The following is a 23,987-nucleotide window of genomic DNA, read 5'->3' on the forward strand; positions in this document are numbered from 1 at the left end:
GAGAGAATGGAAGAACCAAGCCACTCATTTATCATGTACTGTTAACAACTACACATGTGCTTACTTATTTGGCATGGCATGGTATGAAAATTACTTTGTAAAGGTCATGGTACACAGGGGTAAGGCCTTGTTAGATTGCCAACTGTAGAAAATTACTGTGAGAACTAGGGAGCCCTGGTTCAAAAAGTTGTGAACAAACAGTAGCATATGCGTAAACCCAGACTTGCTATCAAGTGTAATAACTGAACATGCTCCTTGTTGTGTAAGAGACTCTTTGGATTCCACACACAGAGCGAGGTTTTCTTTGGGATTATTGCAGAAAGCACAATGTCAATGTTCAAAAAATGTCCGGTGTGAGATGCAGTCTCCAGACGGACATGGGCCGTTTGAAGACTGTGACCTGGCCTTGCTCCTTGCCTCCAAGCACAAAGACTGAGAGTGGGACATGGGGCTCTGGTGTACAGAAGCCACTGGTTTGTTGCTGGGCACGACTTGCACTGCTGGCTCGCGGTGCCTGAAGTCGGCGCTTCTCTGTGGCGGCCAGTGCAGGGGGCGGTGACAGGCTGCGCATCTCCAGTGCCTCGTGACCACTGCTGTTGGCAGCAGATGTGGTGGTGGCAGTGGCAGTAGCAGTGGCTGCGGGGCAGCAGGGTGACGTCGATGTCTCCTCCAGCAGGCTGTCATGGGGACTGTTGAGTAGCCGCGCATAAGAAGTTCCCGAACCATTCCCAGTTCCATCGTGCCATGACTTGCGCTGTGCCAGTATTGTCTGGATGTCTGGGCCAAGGTAGTTCGGATTACAGAAACCAAAAGGCCCGTCATGCACTGGGGTTTTGGCCTTTCCAGTCTTGGCACAGGCTGGACGTGGATACTCACTTGGCGGGGAGTCCCCCTGCTGGGAACAGCATGGATGGTGGCCCTCAGCAGGACTGGGCCGGTTGGTGTAGACACTGTAGCTGCTGCGGTTCACAGTCTCCAGACTGGCATAGTCAGATGTTGACAGCAGAGCACCTGTATCATCATCTGTGGTGCCCCCATTGGGCCCTGTGTTGAAGCGCACGGATGCTGACTTCGGTATTGGACCACAGATGCCACCAAACCTTGTTGCACCATCCACTGCAGTAGGCGTGGCACCTGTATCGGGAGTCTGTGGCTGGAACTGACGGTGCAGTCTTGGAAAGTCACCTGTGGGAGTTGCCACTGTTGGTGGCACCGGTCTCACGTGCTTAACAATCACAGCAGCTTCCTTTGGCGATACACAGTCAGCATCAAACTCATCTTCTGGGTCGATGAAGACAAGTTTAGTGACCTCCACAGGTGTGAGTGCTGGGGTAGGGACAGCAGTCAGCGCACCAAAGTTGGGGACGGACACAGGATCTCTGGTCATGGAATAGCCACCATTGCCACCATTCCCCCAGGAAGACGTGATGCAGGATCTGCCCTCATCGTAGTTGGCAGTCAAGTAGTCTCCACATATGGTCTCCATGGCAGTGTCTTGGCAGTCCTCCTTTTCAGGGGAGTCACCGTAGCCATTGCTGGCTGGCTCACTTTTGCGTGCAATCACATTAGCACTCTGTGACTTGACCATGGCGGTGCGGCGGTCATCAGTGGCAGATGAGGAGGCACTCGATAGCAGCAGGCTCTCAGTGCTATCCTCATGGCTGAGCACACTGTAGCTGCATTTGTGGTGGCTTAGCCGTGAAAGGTTGATCTGTGACAGCTTGGAGATCTCGCGCAGAAAGCTGCCCGCTCCTCCGGCACTCGTGTCAGCTGCCGCATAGCTCACTGTTGTAGGCCGGAAGGCATATTTGCGTGCCTCTGAAGGTGCTACACGGTTGTGGCGCACACTGCGGTCCACAGAGCCACCACGCTGGTGATGCACCATTGCTGCTGTTGCTGCTGTCAGTGGAGCAGTCTGCTGCTGCTGCTGGGATGTATGCTGAGTATGGTTGTGGTGGCCATCACTAGGTGGCAGTAGCAGCAGGTCAGACACTGCCAGAGCAACACTCTCTGCCCTTGGTTGTGGTTTAGGTCCTGAAAGAACGGTGAGTCGTTCCCACGTTTCGGTTCCTAGAAAAAACCAATATGAGATGTTATCAGTTACCTTTGCAATACAAGGAATTTCAAAAACAAAGTGCAGATATTAAAACACGCACATTACTCAATGCTCTACAGTTTGTAATAGTACACAAATTGCATTAGACCACACTCTACAGGAGGATTAATCAGTTACTTTCTTTAATTCTGCTTTTTATTTCCTCTGTGGGCCAAGAGCACACCCAAGACTTGAGCTAAGGGCAGTGTCAATGATTTAAAATAACAAGCAATAAACATTTTCAAATTGTTGAATATCTGTTGTGGTACATTAAGTAAAGTTCCACTCACACTGAATGCATTTAATAAAACACATTAGTTACTATACTATTCACACATTTCCCTCACAGCCACGGGCGAAGAGATGATCATGCTGCTACTTTTGTCAAAATCTTCCTGCAGCCATTGATTGAACCATCTGCCTATGAAAGAGGGTGCACTCACTAGCCTACTGAAGCTTAAAATTTATCTATGACCACAGATTAAACTATTGATTATACTTAAATGAAGGCTGTGACTTGTGTTGATTTTTTTTGTGTGTGTGGGGGGGGGGGGGGGGGGGGAGGGGGGGTTGAGGTGCAGCATATCAGTGTCTCTGGGAATGATAAAATTATTTTTCTATTTAATGATAAATTAATTGTTCAAGGTACCATATACTTGCTACTTATGAGTATCCATTTTATGTTCTGCCTGTCTGTGTACACTGGGTATGCCCAAGTTTGTTGGTGCTGTTCAACTCGTGAACAAGGTGCCCTGTGTTCTGCACATTATTCAGTGGCCAGTTGTATTTACAAAAAAGTTGAAGCACTTCTCTTTTTCTCTCTCTCATTCTCACCCCCCCTCCTCCCCCCTCCCCCAAAAAAAAAGAAAGAAAAAAACTGTCAAAATATAAAGGAAATGCCTCTGTCTTCTCAGAGTTATGCTTCCTTCTCCTAATATGAACTCTGCTTTCTTCTACTATAGCTACTACTGATTCTCACTATTTATGTTACAGTCACTTCTAAGTGTTGTATTCTTTATTAAATCTTAGTTTTTTCATACCACCCATGTCATTATGTCAGCATAAAGTAAAGTATGGTGAATGTCTTGTTAGGAGTAAGAGAGTGCTTAGTGGCTCCACTCTTTTCAGTATAAATAAATCAACAAACAACAATAAATAAATAAAATGACTCCATAGCCTCAAGCATCATCAGATATTTCCGCTAATAATCATTAAATTCTAGTAATCAGTAAAATAAATGGTAATGTAAATCTGGATGGGATCCAGTTTTACTCACCACAAGGTTCATGCCTTTTCATGCAATCACATCATTTTGTCTATGATGATTAGAAAAAATGAATGATGGAAGACCAGAGCATAATATATTATCACAATTAAGATCAGTGGAGATAAAACACTAGTTCACTTGTTCAAGAAAGGGGGGGGGTGGGGAGCCTCTTTCAGTGAGAAGTGAAATGTCCATGAATTTTGAAAAAGATCACAGTATCTAGTCTGTCTCAGTGAGTTTCCAGTAGTCTAAAGCCCACTGATAAAGTGAAGTATTGAGTGGTAATTTGTTTTCAGAGGTTGAAGGGAAAAAACGCACGGCAACAATCCATTCTGAGTTAGTGGAAATGTATGACTACAAATGACCATATATAACACCATGGTTAGGTAATGCAGATGCTTTCAGTTTGGTTAGGCAAGTCTGAATGGCACAGAATGAAGTGGCAGGCCATCTTTCTATGAAGAACTCGAAATTGCAAGAGAAGTGAAGAGTCTTGTGTTCACAATTGAGGTAATCGTGGGAAAACTGAAAATAAGTCATGGATCAGTTTTCTGCATCTTCTGCAACATTTGGAACATAACAAAGGTTGCCATACATTGGAGTCTATGACTGCTCACATCCATTAAAAAGGTCCACCAAACTAAGGCAGCAGAGAAAATGTTGCAGATGTGTCAGGTCAATCCAGAAGACTTCTTCAGCCACGTAGTTGCCATGGATGAGTGCTGGTGTCACAATGACCCCTAAGACAAAGGAGAGTTGCAGGCAGTGAAGATATGTTTATTCAGCACTGCTGAAAAATGGGAAGGCCTAACACCTTCGGATATGGCGATCCTGAATGCTTCTTCAGAATGCCAGGTGTGGTGCTTGTAGGTTATGCTTATAAGGGGCAAATTGATACAGGAGAACCACAGAAATCTCCTGGCAGCAATCAAATGCGAAGCATCATAGTAAGCTCTCTCAGGAGGTCTTTTTGCTCTATGACAATGTGTTAGCTCATTCTACACAGGACACAGTAACACATGCTTCTCTGTGTTCACGGTCTTTCACAAGATGTACATCGGTGGAAATAATCTACTGGTAGACTCTTCCATGAAAGCACACTCTTGCAATTTTAATAGCAAATCACACCATATGGAACCTTGTACCATAAAGTATAAATGATGACATTCATTGTAAGTATAACAGTGTTATTTTGATTAGCATTAAATGAAATATTCATTTTAATAATTACTGTGATCTACAGAATGTACAGTATCATTAAGTGTGTTTATTACTTAAGATGCACTGTTGAAATTCAAAGTAAGTGTATTGAAGAAGTAGGTTAAATGAATTTGGAACATTGTGAGCTTCCATGAGACATTATGAAAAGTGGGAAATTGCTACTAAAGACATTTTGAATGTGTACTACTGATGGATTCAGCATTATATGTGATACAACATAGGAAGGAAGGAAGGAAGATTAGACACCGTAGGAGGTGGTGCCTTCACTACAGTTGACAAAAATATTGTGTCTACTGAGGTTGAAGTAGAGTGTGATTGTGAAGTTATCTAGACACGTTTAACAGGGTTAGGGGGAATAAAGTTAATTGTGGGGTGTTATTACTGGCCACCAGGTTCCACCGTGACAGTTCTAGAATCATTCAAAGGGAGTCTACATTCTGTATCGCAGAAGTACCCGGATCATGCTATATTAGTCGGAGGTGACTTCAACCTACCTAGTATAGACTGGGATGTCTATGGATTCATTACAGGTGGTACAGACAAGCCGTCGTGTGAATTACTTTTGAAGACATTATCCGAAAACTGTCTTGAGCAGCTAAATTGACAGCCAACGGGTAATGGAAATATTTTAGATCAGGTAGCCAAGAACAGACCAGACCTCATCGACGGTGTCAGTGTTGAGACAGGGATTAGTGATCATGATGTTGGCATTATGACTATGGTTGTGAAAGTTAAAAAGTCGGTCAAGAAGGCTAGGAGAGTATTCTTACTAGACAGAGCAGATAAGCAGTTGTTAGCATCCCACTTAGTAAATGAATTGACTTCATTTACTTCCAGTACGATGGATGTGGAAGAATTATGGGCAAATTTTAAACACATTGTAAATCACGCATTGGACAAGTATGTGCCAAAAAAGTGGGTTATGGACAGAAAAGACCCACCGTGGTTTAACAGCGCAATTCGGAGAATGCTCAGGAAGCAAAGGCAGTTGCACTCGCGGTACAAGAAAGATCGGGAGAATGAGGACAGGCAAAAGTTAGTAGAGATTCGTGCTGCTGTAAAAAGAGCGATGTGCGAAGCATTCAACCACCACCACCACCATCACACCTTAGCAAAAGATCTTGCTGAAAACCCAAGGAAATTCTGTTCTTACGTCAAATCGGTAAGCGGGTCGAAGGCTTCCATCCAGTCACTCACTGGCCTGGCAACGGAAGATAGCAAAACGAAAGCTGAAATTTTAAATTTAGCATTTGAGAAATCTTTCACGCAAGAGGATCCTGCAAACATACCACCGTTTGAGTCTCGTACAGATTCCTGTATGGAGGATATAGTGATAGACATCCCTGGGGTTGTGAAGCAGCTGAATGGGTTGAAAATAAATAAATCGCCAGGTCCTGATGGGATTCCAATTCGGTTTTACAGAGAGTACTCTACTGCATTGGCTCCTTACTTAGCTTGCATTTATCGTGAATTTCTTGCCCAACGTAAAGTCCCGAGCAACTGGAAAAAAGTGCAGGTGACACCTGTATATAAGAAGGGTAGAAGGACGGATCCTCAAAATTACAGACCAATATGCTTAACATCAGTTTGTTGCAGGATTCTCGAACATATTCTCAGTTTGAATATAATGAATTTCCTTGAGACAGAGAAGTTGCTTTCCATGCATCAGCACGGCTTTAGAAAGCATCACTCTTGCGAAATGCAACTTGCCCTTTTTTCACATGATATCTTACGAGCCATGGATGAAGGGTACCAGACGGATTCCATATTCCTTGACTTCCGGAAAGCGTTTGACTCAGTGCCCCACTGCAGACTCCTAACTAAGGTACGAGCATATGGGATTGGTTCCCAGGTATGTGAGTGGCTCGAAGACTTCTTAAGTAATAGAACCCAGTACGTTGTCCTCGATGGTGAGTGTTCATTGGAGGTGAGGGTATCATCTGGAGTGCCCCAGGAAAGTGTAGTAAATCCACTGTTGTTTTCTATCAACATAAATGATCTTTTGGATAGAGTGGATAGCAATGTGCGGCTATTTGCTGATGATGCTGTGGTGTACGGGAAGGTGTCATCGTTGAGTGACTGTAGGAGGATACAAGATGAGCCGGCCGAAGTGGCCGTGCGGTTAAAGGCGCTGCAGTCTGGAACCGCAGGACCGCTACGGTCGCAGGTTCGAATCCTGCCTCGGGCATGGATGTTTGTGATGTCCTTAGGTTTAACTAGTTCTAAGTTATAGGGGACTAATGACCTCAGAAGTTGAGTCCCATAGTGCTCAGAGCCATTTGAACCATTTTGATACAAGATGACTTGGACAGGATTTGTGATTGGTGTAAAGAATGGCAGCTAACTCTAAATATAGATAAATGTAAATTAATGCAGATGAATAGGAAAAAGAATCCTGTAATGTTTGAATACTCCATTAGTAGTGTAGTGCTTGACACAGTCACATCTATTAAATATTTGGGTGTAACATTGCAGAGCACTATGACGTGGAACAAGCATATAATGGCAGTTGTGGGGAAGGCGGATAGTCGTCTTCGGTTCATTGGTAGAATTTTGGGAAGATGGGGTTCATCTGTAAAGGAGACCGCTTATAAAACACTAATACGACCTATTCTTGAGTACTGCTCGAGCATTTGGGATCCCTATCAGGTCGGATTGAGGGAGGACATAGAAGCAATTCAGAGGCAGGCTGCTAGATTTGTTACTGGTAAGTTTGATCATCACGCGAGTGTTACGGAAATGCTTCAGGAACTCGGGTCGGAGTCTCTGGAGGAAAGGAGGCGTTCTTTTCGTGAATCGCTACTGAGGAAATTTAGAGAACCAGCATTTGAGGCTGACTGCAGTACAATTTTACTGCCACCAACTTACATTTCGCGTAAAGTCCACAAAGATAAGATAAGAGAGATTAGGGCTCGTACAGAGGCATATAGGCAGTCATTTTTCCCTCGTTCTGTTTGGGAGTGGAACAGGGAGAGAAGATGCTAGTTGTGGTATGAGGTACCCTCCGCCACACACCGTATGGTGGATTGCGGAGTATGGATGTAGATGTAGAGGTTAGAGTTCAATCCTTTCACTCGTGGCATCCTCATATAAGGACATACACTATGTGATGAAAAGTATCTGGACGCCCCTAAAACATATGTTTTTCATATTAGGTGCATTGTGCTGCCACCTGCTGACAGGTACTCGATTCAGCAACCTCAGTAGTCATTAGACATCATTAGAGAGCAGAATTGGGTGCTCTGCAGAACTCAAGAACTTCAAACATGGTCAGGTGATTGGGTGTCACTTGTGTCATACCTCTGTACCTGAGATTTCCACACTTCTAAACATCCCTAGGTCCTCTGTATCCAATATGATAGTGAAGTGGAAACATGAAGGGACATGTACAGCACAAAAGTGTACAGGCTGACTTCATCTGTTGACTGACAGAGACTGCCAATAGTTGAAGAGGGTCATAATGTGTAATAGGCAGACATCTATCCAGACCATCACACAGGAATTCCAAACTGCATCAGTATTCACTGCAAGTACTAGGGCAGTTAGGTGGTAGGTGAGAAAGCTTGGATTTCATGGTCGAGCGGCTGCTCGTAAGCCACACATCACACTGGTAAATGCCGAACGATGCCTTGCTTGGTGTAAGGAGCATAAACATTGGACAACTGAACAGTGGAAAAACGTTGACTGGAGTGATGAATCACAGTTCACAATGTGGTGATCCGACGGCAGGGTGTGGATATGGTGAATGCCTGGGGAACATCATCTGCCAGTGCGTGTAGTGCCAACAGTAAAATTTGGAGGTGGTGGTGTTTTGGTGTGGTCATATTTTTCATGGAGGGGGCTTGCAGCCCTTGTTGTTTTGCATGGCTCTATCACAGCACTGGCCTTTATTGATGTTTTAAGCACCTTCTTGCTTCCCACTGTTGAAGAGCAATTCAGGGATGGTGATTGCATCTTTCAACATGTTCTAGTACCTGTCCATAATGCACAGCCTGTGGCGGAGTGGTTTCATAACAGTAACATCCTGTAATGGACTGGCCTGCACAGAGTCCTGACCTGAATCCTATAGAACACTTTTGGGATGTTTTGGAACGCCGACTTCATGCCAGGCCTCACCGACGGTCATCGATACCTCTCTTCAGTGCAGCACTCTGTGAAGAATGAGCGCCATTCCCCAAGAAATCTTCCAGCACCTGATTGAATGTATGCCTCCGAGAGTGGAAGCTGTCATCGAGGCTAAGGGTGGGCCAACAGCATACTGAATTCCAGCATTACCAATGGAGGGTGCCATGAACTTGTAAGTAATTTTCAGCCAAGTGTCCAGATACTTTTGATCACATAGTGTACCAAATATATGCTTAATATTTTAATATTATTTAAATTTTATCATTTGTAATTGTTGTCCTCATATTATCACAAGCAGAGAGTACATTTGAAAACAGTGTTGACATCTCCCGTCAATCTGTTGTACCACAAAACAAAACTGAATGTGCACAGTCACATGGATACTTCCCAGTAATCTTTGTTACTTCCATCACCAAGGTAATATCTTCTGAGTTTAGGTAAAAAAAAATTATTTGTGTGTAGAGAGGTGCATTGTTGAAGATGAAAACTAAAGATGTCTTTCAGAATGAAAGGTAAGTAACATATTTATAGCTTTATACAGGTCTCCAAGTGAGGACATTGTGACTGAAAGGTTGTAATAGCATAGAAATTTAGGACATTATTTCGCTGTCTTACGGTGATTTCACAATGTCCTGTGTCCAAGACAGACAAAGGCCACTTACAGAAGAAGTTATACAGCTCTTTACTTCATCTGAAATTTATGATCTATCCGATGATCCTGGCGATAATTTTGAACAAGAGGACAATGACAGAGGTAAAGTTAGACGTTTTACATCATATGGTGTATTGTAAGCTGAGTAGCTAGACACAAAGCCCAATAACTGCATGATAAGTGACAGAGAGATAATCACGAAACCCTCGTCCCATCCAAACTACAATGCATTGACAGCAAGAATGTTATTGTTGCATATGAATTTGTCACATTGCAGCCAACCTAAAGCTGAATAAGAAAAATATCCATGCTAATCATATCAGACTGAAAGGTAGCTTTGAATGTCCAGATTGGTAAGTCTGATGTCTGTTTAGGTGCTTTGTATCCGGACATGGCAGGGCCCCAGCCATGCCTACTGGGCATTTAGCAGGCTTTGCACAAGAAAACAACATGCAGTTAGCAGCTTTTGAAACTGAACATGATCTTCAACAGCCCTTTTCGACAGTTTATAGCCGATTTTGCAGTGTGAACGTGGATGCATGTTTGCTCATGCAACTGATATTGCATGTGTAAATGCATGGATTGAGATCCAGAAAAATGCATCAGAATTAGGTGCTCCTAAAAATAAGACCCTTGATTTGCTTCACTTTAGGGCAAGTGTGGCTGAAGTACTGACAATAATAGATAAGCCAGCTGCCAGCAAAGGGGACGTCACACTAGTGAGAGTCCAAGTACTTAAAAATGAGCTGATGCAGAAGTTCATCCAGAAGCTGACGTTTGTTTGGACAACGTTGGACATCTTCCGATGGTCAGTGACCAAAAACCATTTGACAGGTTCAAGAAACCGTGTTGCAAAAGCAAAACCAAATTTTACTGTGTAAAATCTAACATTCACTTATGTCTGAATAGAAAAAAAAATTATTTCTTTGATTATCATTCTTCACAAGCATAAAACCATAGTTTATATATATATGATCATTAAGTAAGCTTTGTGTAATTTATGTAATTTGGTGAAACAAAATCAAATAAAATACTTTGACTTTTCGACTTATACTGCACCCACTTGAACACAATGTCCTCATTTGGGGATGCATTGTATCTCCCCCTTGGGGGGCACCTTAGAATATTTTATATATCTGAAAAATCATAATTTAATTCAAAGAACGGGATAGAAAAGCCACAATTTTCTTTTTTTCAGGAAAAAAATTATTCGTGACCGAAAGGGTTAATGTCCCATCAACAGCATGGTTATTAGAGACAGCTCTAGATAGTCTTCCAGTATTGTATAACACAGACGTTTAGGAAGGAAAGATTATCATAGAAAGTTAGCCATAGTTTTTTAACACAGAAAATGATGATAATTATTTATAAAGATGGAGTGCTGAGGATTCTATTGCAATTTGCATGTGGATAGTAGGCTGCAGAATGATACAGTGATTAAGAAGACATTGACCGTAGAGAGGCAAAAGTAGTTCATGGTCTTGGCTGGATCTACAGTGGGAGAAAGTGAGAGTGGAGGTTGCAGACAAAAACACGACAGTAGTGAGAACAAAGGGTGGGTCTCTGTGACGTACCATAGGAAAGAATTCATTGTGAAAGCCAGTAGTGCCCAATTGCCATTGTCAAAATTACATCTCAGTTTAGGAGTAGGTCAATGAATGATAGAAGGGTTAAATATCAAACAGTGTCATAACACAATTTTCATTGAAAATTTGTAAATTACTTACATTAAGGTTTTCTATGTTTAAGTAGACATAATATAATGAAAATAATTGTTAAAATATGTTTCATACTATCAATATACAAATCTTTTCATGCAGCAGTTTTACCCCAGAAATTTTTAGTATAGTAATTTACTAACATTTGTGACTCCATGAGGTGAAGACTCATTCTAATAGTATGAGACACTTGAACTTATAAAGTTCAATACCAATGCACAAAATTACTACATTAAACAAAACGAAACTGTAGAATTCGTCACCTTTTTTGTTACTGTTTCTTGTAGAAAATATCAAATGTACAAAAACAATTAATTAATTTATAATGAGTAAAGAAAAAAGTAGGTAGTGCTAGAATACAAAATATTCCGTACTCTCACTATCATCAGTGTTCTGATGACATTTTGAAGAATATTAGATCAAACTATAAATTAGTTGCCTATTTCCATTTAATTTGTAGCTTATAAGTTACAACTAGAGTACCCCAACAATAGCCCAGCAATAGTTTGTCAAAATAGGAGGAAGCATTTCTCTGCATACTGCTTCTCCATGTGTGCAACATACTGATGAAATCGCTAGCCATGCTCATCAGAAACTGGTTTGCAAACTTTAGGGAAGAAATTGAGGTGAATATGAATGAAGTGTATGAGAGAGACATTACATCTAATGTTTTCATAACATGACAACAGTTCCCCAAGAGACTCTTTAATCTATATGAAACTTTCCCAGGCAACCTTCTCATTGCCACATAAAATGTCATCCATCGCCATGTAAAATGTCATCAAACTGCTTGCCTGCAGCTTGTGACACAATAGTTGTTGGCTTCACTGCCTCTAGATTTCTAAGTCCTGTGCTTGATTCCCAGGTGGTCAGAGAGTTTCAGAGACTTGGTAATTTGTCATTCGTTTTCTTTAAAAAAAATTCCAAGAATAATATCAAAAACTCTTTAGAACAAAAACATGCACTACACTCACTACCACTTATAGTACTAATTGGTGTATGGTGCTGAACTGGTATGATGTATGCAATGAATAATATGTTTATTATACTGTTTCAGTCATAATATATGTAGCTATTATACATATACATTGGAAATAAAATTCTTTGCAAATTAGCTAGTTTTATGCAGTTTGAATTTTTACTCTTATATGGTGTGATCACTATGTGGAAGGCAATTGGACAAGTTACCACAATTGTACCCATGAGTAGAGCTGCTAAAGGCTGGCATAGTGGATAATATGGCACTGAGTGCACAGGCAGTGCTTCCCTACCAAAGTGGAACCTCCAGAGGTCGCTGGTGGGATGTCCGTCCCGCTCTCCACCAAACAGTAGCATGGACGAGGGCAGCCGGCAGGCAGCATGCGAGTGAAGTGGCCCGGGGCCCGGCTTGGCACGCACCAGGCTCCATGCATGCGACACTGTATGGCATGACACAGGCAGGCATTAGGCTGCACGTAGTGATAACTTGTGAGATGCTTGACAACTGGTTCCTGAGAGCCCTTACTCAAATTTTGTAAGTGTGGTATAAATTAATAAAGCTGTTTTTAACATGTTATATGAGAACAGTTTTCTACAAAACACACACACACACACACACACACACACACACACACACACACACACACACACACACACACACACACACACACACACAATCTAAACATTTAATCATTGCAGGGGTTATTTTTTGTGCCTGCTCCTCTGCCTCAGTGGTTAATTTCCACTCACACCATGTTTTTGTTCACTCATAGAGATTGCAACATTAGTTTATTGACCAAAACTAATGTGGATTATGATGAAACAAAATGTATTAAAGAAAAGAATGAAATTTTATTTTCGTATAATTACAGTTCTGTTTCTGTGTGAAATAGTTTAAAATATGGTGCTGCATGGAGAGGAACTTTACATTCTACATAAAAATAAGATGCCTCTTCTTGAAGGCCTCTGCTCTTACCCGACACCTTGTTATTGGTCTTTGCTGCGCTAGTCAAAAATACAGGGAAATGGGTGGCTATGAGCCACTTTTGCTATTTGAGGTGGGTATTCAAATTGATGATCTTTGTTGTGGAAATCATACAGTGAAGGTCACATTTGTGGAGAGGATATGTCTAACTCTTCCCCGAGACTAATAATGAATTGAAATCTGCTCTCATTGCTGCCATGTGTTTCATACAGTACAACATGTGCAAACTAAGTTGACACGTGGGGCGGATTTCCCATTTACAGTCATTCCCACCAGCCACTGCCCGAGTGTCAACTTAGTTTGCCCATTTAATACATATGCACTGAAGCAAGAAATGTCCCGCGAAAGGTGAAAACTATTCCAATATTAGTTTTTCGGCCTGCTCCTGGCCATTTGTTGGTTTCCAACAGTGAAACGCTCCATTCACTTCTTCGGCATTCTTATTGTAACCCATGACAATTCTTGGCTTTTGCATGATACTTTTCTTTGAATTTCCCTCTACAAATGTGTCAACATCGAACATGCTCTCTTGTCTTCCCATTTCATAAACAACTGCTAGTTTCTGTAGAAAGTTACTTATTAGCCCTTCTTCAGTTTTCCATTTTTCATGCAGTCAGGAAACTCCTTCCCGTTTCGTCGCATGGTGTCATCAGCATTGGTGTTCTTACATTCTGGTTTGTCAGTCAAATCTGGAATAGTGAGGTAAACACAGTAACTGTTGCTGAGTAAATCAAGAGGAAACTCCAAAACAATTCGAGAAGTTATCTGCTCTTCCAGATAATAACAGCCATAAATTATGTCTTTATCAGTATAAACAACGAAAAATGTTGTCTGAGGTGTGCTGAAAGTAGTGGCTCCAATTTTTTTATGTAAAACTCTTAAAGCTTTTTAAATAAAACAAACTTTATTAACGTTCTACGTCTTTATTCTCCATATCAACTTAGTTGCAGCCATCTACTGCAAGAGGGCTCTAAAATGTGGCGGTGTGTAACGTAACTACGTTGGGGCGTGAGAAACAGCGTGCTGTAATCGAGTTTCGAATTCAAAGAGTTTGTCCTCACATGCAGCACCCTCTTTTTCAGCATCAAAATGCCAGACCACTAGAGATGGGCAAACTGAAACACGTAACTGTTTCGAAACAAATGAAACAGTACAATGCAATGTTTCGATACGCTGTTTCGAAACAGTGAAACAGTTTGTGTTTTGTAATCTAATATCCCTACACATTTTATCATCTTGAATGTCTACTGTATAAGTATGTACATATAAACACAAATGAGGTGCGAGAGCCCTAATCATATCGCAGAGAGTATGAAACTATCACTTAGATGTCTTGGCACTTTCGTATTTCCTGCAGCAAATGCGCTGCTTTCGTGTCGTGTGACTTTCATACTTTTCAATTGGCTGAAGACAGCCGCAGCTGAAGATAGAAGAGCCACCACGAATGGAACTGGAGGTGGGAGCAAACTGCAGAAACAACGGATATGCTACTGGGAATCCCACATTCCGTTAGTATGGGTAATATACCCATCCTGCTAATTTCCATGCACATAAAGGGAATCATTGTGGATAATAGGCACAGTGACTATAGACTCACAAATAACGCCAAATAATTCGAATAAATAACAAAATATAACAGAAAAAAATTTTGTCTTTCAAGGTGTTTCGAACCGTTACTATAAATTCACCATGCTTCCCAGCCCTTCTCGTTCACCATTACACTATCAGTGGTATGTCAAATAAATTGCTTGCAATTATACCTACATCAAATTTATGTGTGTGTCTAATAACTGTCACTCTACGCCTGTTTTAATTCAAAATGTTGTAGGCTTACTTGTGTTTCTTAATATGATTATTGCACATGAACAGAGAAGCGTATGTTATAAAAAAAGTGTGATTTAACTAAATGATTTTCATATATTTATTATTTTGAATGTGAATAGTATGCGTTGTTTTATTTATTTATTTATTTATTTATTTGATTAGCCATCCGTAGACATTTTGCAATGTATGGATGTTGTCAGTTTGGATACAGTGATTTTTGCAGATACATTGACACTTTTATATGCATTTACAGAGTATACAAATACAATGACATTTATCACTTAAATGACATTCAAACAATTAAATATTCACTTATTGTTTAGAAACAGTGTTCCTGAAAATATAGTTTAAGGGTTTTCTGTAACAGTACATGTTGTTAATTTCTTTGATGTCCTGTGCAGCTTGTTATACATTTACAGAATATACAATACAATGTCATTATGTCACTTAAATTACATTCAAACATTTAAATATTCACTTACTGTGTAAAAACAGTGTTCCTGAAAATACAGTTTAAGAGTTTTTCTGAAACAGTACATGCTGTTAATTTCTTTGATTTCCTGTGGCAGCTTGTTATACAATTTTACACCCTGATACAAGAAACTTTTTTGGGTCTTATGCTTGTTTCTCCTATCTAGATGAAGGCAGTGGCCTGTTCTTGTGCTATAGCTGTGTAAAATGCTGTTTGTACTATAATTCACTATATTTTTCTTTATATATACTATAGTGTGGAACATAAATAAACAGGGAACAGTTAGAATACCAAGTATTTTGAATAGTTCTCTGCAGTGAGCCCACTTACTGCTTTTAGTTATAATTCTCACTGCTCTCTTCTGCACTTTAAAAACTGTTTGTAAGTTGAGTACATTATTTCCCCAGAAAATTATCCCATAGCTTATGACTGAATGTACATAGCTAAAATATACAGTTCTTAGACATTCATCGCTGCATACTGAGGAGAGAACTCTAAGTGCGTAACACGTTGTAGATATCTTTTTTGTGAGTTTTTTAACATGTTCACTCCACCTAAGCTGGCTGTCAATATGCAACCCTAGGAATTTTGTGGTGGGCACTTTGTCTACAGCGGTGTTATGTAGCTTTAACTTTAGGGGACTGTTTTTTCTGTTTATTCTAAAGCGTATGCTATTTGTTTTCTTAATATTTAAGGTCACTTTATTCTCTGTAGACCATTTGTAGACATCTTTCAGTGATTCATTACAATTTTCCAACATTTGTGCTGATGTCTCACTGGTGATTATAATATTGCTGTCATCGGCAAACAATATCTTCTCTCCATGTCGGATATATCGTGGAAAGTCATTTATATAAATCAAGAACAACACCGGACCCAGCACACTTCCCTGAGGGACCCCAATATTAATATGCTGTGGATCTGACAGGTGTTTTTCTATGAACTTTGATCTACTGGAGACATGCGAGATCTCTACCCACTGTACTCTATTTTTAAGGTATGAATGGAACCATTTGTTGATTACCCCTCTTACTCCTAGTGCTTCTAACTTAAGTAATAGATTCTGGTGGTCAACTGTATCAAAGGCCTTTGACAGGTCAAGGAATATGCCAGATACATAGTTGCCTTCATCCAGTGCTTCTAGAACCACTTTAGTGAAATGTGCTATTGCCATTTCTGTATCTCTGCCTGGTCTGAAACCAAATTGGTCATTTGAAAGAAGGTTGTATTTGTTTAGATAGCTCATAAGTCTGTTCTTCATTATGGACTCTATTATTTTGGAAAATGATGACAGTAGGGCAATTGGCCTGTAGTTCTCAATGTTTTCTACATCATCTTTTTTGTGTAGAGGTAAAATTTTTGCATGTTTCAGATAATCAGGGAAACAACCGGCTTTGAAAGATTCATTTATGATATTGGTTAGGGGGGCTTTGATACTATTTATGCATTTTTTCAGCACAGACATTGGAATTTCATCTAAACCTGCTGAATTTTTGCTCTTTAATTTCCTTACCACATTACATACTTCTTCCTCAGTAGTGGGTAGCAATACCATTGAATTTGATGTATATTCCCGTGTTCGTGGATTATGAGATTTTGAAAAATTTTCCTGTAACTTTGTAGCTATACTACTAAAGTAAGAATTAACAAAGTTTGCTAGTTCTTTTGGGGTACTTGTTAGGTTTTCTTTGTTCCTGATTTGGGTGTTTATTTGCCTTTGTGTTGCTGTTCCTGTCTCTTGTTTCACTATAGTCCATGTAGCTTTACTTTTATTTTTAGCTAGATTTATTAGTCTATCATTGGCCTTTTTTTTTGCAACATTGAGCACCTTCCTATAGATTTTTTTGTAGTTTCTGTAGTAATGAAGAAAATCTGGATCACTGTTGTTGTTTTTTATAGAGTTTAGGTATTTAAAAGTTTGGGCAGATTTTCTAATTCCTGTGGTAATCCACTTATTTTTGGTGGATGTTCCAGTAGAACTTAGTGCTTTGGGGAAGGCTTCTTCGAATATTATCTTAAACTCCGACATGAATTTGGAGAATTTCTGATTCACATTATTTTCTGAATATACTTCTTCCCATCTTTCATGTCTTAATTGTAAGCAAAATTTTTGTATTGCTGCGTCTGAGTAGACTCTTTTAAACATGTGGAGGTTTACTGGTTTTTCTACAGAAGCTTTTACTTTTATGATTTGGCATAAATGATCTGACAGTCCAAGATTTTTGACAGTTATGACACAGTTTTCCCCACCTATATCTGTAGCTACATGGTCAATGGTAGATGTTGAGTGCTTGGTTATTCTTGTTGCACAATTAACTAAAGAGGACATGCCAAAACTATTCAGAAAAGTGTTACTGGTTTCATCTGCCTTAGCTGTGTTAATGTTTAAGTCACCACACAAGAGTATATTACTTTTCAGGGATGACACTTGTTCTAGTCTTTGCATAAGTTTTGAAAAGAATGTTTCTAAATCACCACTGGGAGAACAGTATACACATAGTACAATTAGTTTTTTGGGCATATCTACAGCTGGTATCTCTACTGCTGACACTTCAAAATGCTTGTCTACACTTAGTAGGATAATATCATTCCTGACTTTAAATGAAATACCACTCTTAACAAAAATACGTGATCCTCCACCTTTCATTGAGTTTCTGCAATAAGAACAAGCTAGTACATATGAGGGCAAATTTATGTATTGAATTTCATTGACTTTGCACCAGTGCTCTGTGATGCAGATAACTGGACTGTCTAAGGATTGTAACTCAACTTCTAGCTGTTGCACTTTGCTTTTTATACCCTGAATGTTTTGGTGAAGCACTGTTAGAGATTTAATGTTACTTATCTTGGAGGTTTCTTTTTCATCATGCTTGTGACTAAAAAATCTTGCAGATGGGAGGGAGGCACTCTCTTCCGTCTGCTTGTTGCTCCATGTGAGGTTGTGTACTTTTCTGCCACTGCTGATGTTGGAACTGCTGCTGCTCCTGTTGTCTGTACTGCTTCTGTTGATTGTGCTGCTGCTGACGGTGCTGTGTCTGCTGTTTCTGGTACTGCTGCTTTTAGTGACACTGGTGGCAGTTGTGCTGGTGTTTCTGCCTCTATTTTTGTTGATGTTACTCTTACTTCTACTAGTGTTGAGTTTTCATCGTTTTTGCTATTGGGATAGCCTGGGATGGCGGCTAATTTTGCTGTAACCTCCTTTGAATGTGTGTTTTGGTCTATTGTTTTGTTAAGCAGATGTTACGCCATTTCGGAATAGGACAGTCAGCTAGAAATGAAGCTTTATGTTCGGATATCTTAAGCTTCATGGTCAAAACACTCTTGAAAGTGTTTCATGAAGTGGTATGTTGTGTTTCAGTACCTGTGCCGATCCCAAATCTCGCCCGACACAGAGCGGAATGAAACATCCCTGTTTCGATACAATTAGTCCGTTCCAAGTACAGATGGACTGAAACAGCCTTATTTTGAAACAACGATACTGTTTCTGTGTCTGGCTCGAGATCGAATCTGGTCCGGTTATACGAGACAGGGGCGGAATGAAACACCACTAATTCGAAACTGTGAACCACAGCCGTTCCGAAACACTGAAACAGTTCCACGTATCGACACACTGTATCGAAACATAGAAACAGTGGCCAAGTCTACAGACCACACTCCATTCTACGTTCCTTGCCACGCACGAGCACTGCAACATTTGCAACAATCCGACACCTTGGTTTCACTGTGATCGATCGTCATCCACACATTTCCGACTTGGCCTCATCCGTTTTTCATCTGTTTTCATTATTTACAGAACACCTTCGAGGACTTCACTTTGACAGTGATGAAACGCTGAAATCGGAGATGAGGTTGTGGCTCCACGAAGAAAGTCGAACATTCTACACTGATGGTATCAACAAACTGGTCTCTCTTTGGGAGAAATCTGTTTGTCGCCAGGATGACTGTGTTGAGAAATAAATACGTTCACATGAAGACTGAAGATGTACTTGTAGAATGTTAATAACGTTTGTTTTATCTAAAAAGCTTTAAGAGTTTTCACATAAATAGTTTGGAGTCACTACCTTTCAGCACGGTTCGTAAATGAACGAGAATGCTTTATCGTGACTTGAGAGTCTATTCTTTCTGGGGTTGGATTATTGTTTTGAAGTTCTTTTGGAAAACTGTTTCCGTCTACAGCATACGGCGTCTACAAATTCCTTGCACTGGGAAGAAATCAGCTGACTTCGAATATTTCGGGGCGCTAATAACATTTCGCTTGCCCGTCGCGACGTTGCATGTAGTTCTGAATCATTCAAGATTATAAACGGTGCTGTCGACAGTTTGATTCTCTGTCGCCAGATTATATTTTTAACTTTTATTTGAATTCCATTTCTCGAACTGAAATGTCAATAAGTACTTTTTTTTTTTTGGTTTTAGGGCGCAAAACTGCTATGGTCATTAGCGCCCGGTCTGTGACTTAGGAAACAGTAAAAAACCGAAATTGAAAACCAGCAGCAATGGGAACGAAAGTCATAAAATTGGAGAAACTAAAAGCAGAAGGAAGGCTTAAAAATCCACTACAGAAAGGGGTTGGTTGTCCCCAAAAAAAGGTTCAAATGACTGACGTCATTTCACTGGCACTAATAAACTTGAGAACGCGGTCGGCTGAGCGCGCGTCGTCTGCTAAAATCGACGATATATCAGGCGATAGCTGTAGACGGGAGCGTAACGGATTAAAATAGGGGCACTCAATTAAAAGGTGTCTTACCGTCCACAGCTGAGAGCAGTGGGGACAGAGTGGGGGAGGATCGCCGCTTAAAAGATGTCGATGGCTAAAAAGACAATGCCCTATCCGGAGTCTAGTTAAAATTACCTCCTCCCGACGACGCGTTCGGGAGGAAGAGGTCCAAGCACAAGGAAGAGCTTTCACGTCCCGCAATTTATTATGGGTAAGTGTCGACCAATGCGTGTGCCATAAATGACCAACACGTCGACATAAAACGCTCCGTAGATCGGCGAAGGGAATCGATTGAATAGCTGGCCGAGGAAGAGAGACTGCAGCCTTGGCTGCAATATCGGCCGCCTCATTTCCACAGATACCAACGTGTCCCGGGAGCCAGAGGAACGCCACGGAGACGCCCCCCAGGTGGAGCAAGCGCAGACAGTCCTGAATCCGGTGGACCAGAGGGTGCACAGGATAAAGAGCTTGGAGACTGTGGAGAGAGCTGAGAGAATATGAGCAGATAACGTACTGTATCCGCTGATGGCAGCGGATGTAGTGGACAGCCTGGAGAACAGCGTAAAGCTCCGCAGTATAAACCGAACACTGGTCGGGAAGCCGAAAGTGATTTGGGGTGTCGCCAACAATATAGGCACTCCCTACACCTAACGATGTTTTCGAGCCGTCGGTGTAAATAAATGTGGCGTCCGTCATTTGTGCACATAGAGCAGCAAATGCCCGACGATAAACAAGTGAAGGGGTACCATCCTTGGGAAATCGACAAAGGTCACGGAGCAGGCAGATCCGGGGACGGAGCCAAGGCGGTGCTGTACCCCAAGTTGTCAAGGTTTTAGGAAAGCGGAAGGAAAGAGAATGGAGCAGTTGACGGAAGCGGACTCCCGGTGGTAGTAGGGAGGAGGGGCGGCCTGCATACCCTACATCAAAGGAAGCGTCGAAAAAAAGGTCATGGGCTGGATTAGCAGGCATGGAAGACAGATGACTAGCATAACGACTCAGAAGGACTGCTCGCCGATTGGACAGCGGAGGTTCAGCAGTCTCAGCATAAAGGCTTTCCACAGGGCTGGTGTAAAAAGCTCCAGACACTAAACGTAATCCACGGTGGTGGACAGAGTCGAGACGCCGAAGAATAGACGGCCGAGCAGAGGAGCAGACTATGCTTCCATAGTCCAATTTCGAGCGCACTAAGGCGCGATAGAGGCGGAGAAGGACCACTCGGTCCGCTCCCCAGGAGGTACCATTCAGGACACGGAGGGTGTTAAGGGATCGCAGACAGCGAGCCGAAAGATAGGAAACGTGAGAGGACCAGCACAGTTTTCTGTCAAACATAAGACCCAAGAATTTAGCGACGTTGGAAAACGGAAGGTTGACAGGACCTAGATGTAAGGAGGGCGGAAGAAATTCCTTACGTCGCCAAAAATTAACACAAAAGGTCTTACTGGGAGAAAAACGGAAGCCGGTTTCGATACTCCAAGAGTGGAGGCGATCGAGACTTCCTTGAAGACGTCGTTCAAGAAGGCTGGTCCGTTGAGAGCTGTAGTAGATCGCAAAATCGTCCACAAAGAGGGAGCCCGAGACATCAGGAAGGAGACAATCCATAATTGGATTGATGGCAATGGCAAACAGTACAACACTCAGCACGGTGCCCTGGAGTACCCCGTTTTCTTGGGAGAAAGTACGGGAGAGAGTAGTGTTCACCCGCACCCTAAATGTGCGCTCTGTCATAAATTCGCGAAGAAAAAGGGGCAGCCGACCTCGAAAGCCCCAAGAGAACAGTGTGCGGAGGATGCCTTTCCTCCAACAGGTATCGTATGCTCTCTCCAGATCAAAAAATATTGCTACTGTTTGGCGTTTCCGGAGAAAATTGTTCATGATATAAGTGGAGAGAGCAACAAGATGGTCAACTGCAGAACGATGCTTTCGGAATCCGTATTGGGCAGGTGTTAAAAGACTGCGGGATTCCAGCCACCACGCTAAACGGTAATTCACCATACACTCCAAAACCTTACAGACACTACTCGTGAGAGAAATGGGGTGATAGCTAGAGGGGAGATGTTTGTCCTTTCAAGGTTTCGGAACAGGAACGACGATAGCTTCTCGCCATCGTCTGGGAAAAGTACTGTCGGTCCAAATTCGATTATAAAGGCGAAGGTGGTAACGCAGACTATGGGTTGGTAAATGCAGCAACATTTGGATGTGGATACCATCCGGTCCTAGGGCGGAGGAGCGAGAAGAAGAGAGTGCATGTTGGAGTTCCCGCATGGAGAAAACAGTATTGTAGCTTTCGCGATTTTGAGAGGAGAAAGCAAGAGGTCGCACTTCCGCTGCACGTTTCTTCGGGAGAAACGCTGGCGGGTAATTTGAAGAGCTCGAAATCTCATCAAAGTGCTGACCCAACGAGTTAGAAATTGCGACGGGGTCCACTAATGTGTCATGCGCGACAGTGAGCCCAGAGACCGGGGAGAAACTGGGCGCGCCAGATAACGGTCGAATCCGGCTCCAAACTTCCGAGGAGGGAGTGAAGTTGTTAAATGAGCTAGTAAAGAATTTCCAGCTTGCCTTCTTGCTATCGCCGATGACACGACGGCATCGCGCTCGGAACTGCTTATAGCGGATACAGCTGGCCAAAGTAGGATGGTGGCGGAAAACGCGGAGAGCACGTCGCCGCTCACGTATTGCATCACGGCATGCCTCGTTCCACCAAGGAACTGGGGGCGCCGGGGCAAGTCGGAGGTGCGTGGTATTGAATGTTCCGCAGCTGTAAGAATAACGTCGGTAATATGTGTGACCTCATCGTCGACGATGGGAAAGTGACGGTCATCGAATGTCGCTAGAGACGAAAAAAGTGTCCAATCAGCTTGGGCAAACTTCTAGCGTCGCGGGCGCATGTAGGGCAGTTGAGGCTGCAGTCTAAGAACACATGGAAAGTGGTCACTCGAGTGTGTATCATCAAGGGCGAACCATTCGAAGCGCCGAGCTAGCGGAACAGTACCGACCGCAAGGTCCAAGTGAGATAAATTTGTCGTGGAGGCAGACAAAAATGTAGGGATCCCAGTGTTGAGGCAAAATAGATCTGCTTGGCGGAAGACGTCTAGCAATAGTGAGCCACGTGGACAAGGATGTGGAGATCCCTAAAGCGGGTGGTGGGCATTGAAGTCCCCAACCAGCAAATATGGGGGTGGAAGCTGACCAAGAAGATGAAAGAGATCAGCTCGTGCCATTGGTGTCGACGATGGAATGCATACAGTACAAAGAGAGAACGTGTATCCGGAAAGGGAAAGACGGACGGCGACAGCTTGGAAGGAAGTGTTTAAATGGATTGGGTGATAATGGAGAGTTTCAAGGAGAAGAATCATGAGTCCTCCATGTGCAGGAGTGCCTTCAACAGAGGGGAGATCATATCGGACGGACTGAAAATGAGGGAGAACAAAGCGGTCATGGGGACGCAGCTTTGTTTCCTGAAGACAGAAGATGACCGGCGAGTAGGATCGTAAGAGGATCGACAATTCATCCCGATTGGCTCGAATACCGCGGATATTCCAGTGGATAATGGACATAGGGTGAACAGAAAATGGAGGAATGTGACCAAGGTCGCTGTCAACTCAACGACTGCTCAGAGCTTGCGACCGACAGCATGGAATGGCATTCAGCCGAAGGCAGAAGATCCTTATCCATAGGTTGGTCAGGAGAGCAGCTCCTGCCACCAGCGATCGGCCGATTGATCGGCCGCCAGCAGTGCGCCTCGGCGACACAGAAGACGGCTGAGGGCGATTTCCGCCAGGTGGTGCTGTAGATGGGACACGCCTTGGCAGAGAAGGAGAGGAACTGGGTTTCTTGGTAGCCTTCTTGGAAGTATGATGTTTAGAGGAAGGAGGAACCGATGGTTGGGAAGTTGCGGTACGTAAAAACTCTTCACGACCGTGGCACTAAAGG

General features: G+C 42.4%; 1 protein-coding gene across 1 annotated transcript in view; it reads right to left on the minus strand.

Annotated features, from left to right (window-relative positions):
• Positions 1-267: 267 nt before the first annotated feature.
• LOC124788993 overlaps positions 268-23,987 on the minus strand; it is a 129,706-nt gene continuing 105,986 nt past the window's right edge. Inside the window, exons 5-6 of the mRNA XM_047256280.1 lie at positions 12,350-12,496; positions 268-2,070 (exon numbers count right to left, since the gene is read on the minus strand). Of these exons, the coding sequence (XP_047112236.1) occupies positions 338-2,070; positions 12,350-12,496 (1,880 nt within the window). The 3' untranslated portion in view covers positions 268-337. The remainder of the gene's footprint in view (positions 2,071-12,349; positions 12,497-23,987) is intronic.

Source organism: Schistocerca piceifrons, chromosome 3, assembly GCF_021461385.2.
Source record: "Schistocerca piceifrons isolate TAMUIC-IGC-003096 chromosome 3, iqSchPice1.1, whole genome shotgun sequence".
Lineage (NCBI taxonomy): Eukaryota > Metazoa > Arthropoda > Insecta > Orthoptera > Acrididae > Schistocerca > Schistocerca piceifrons.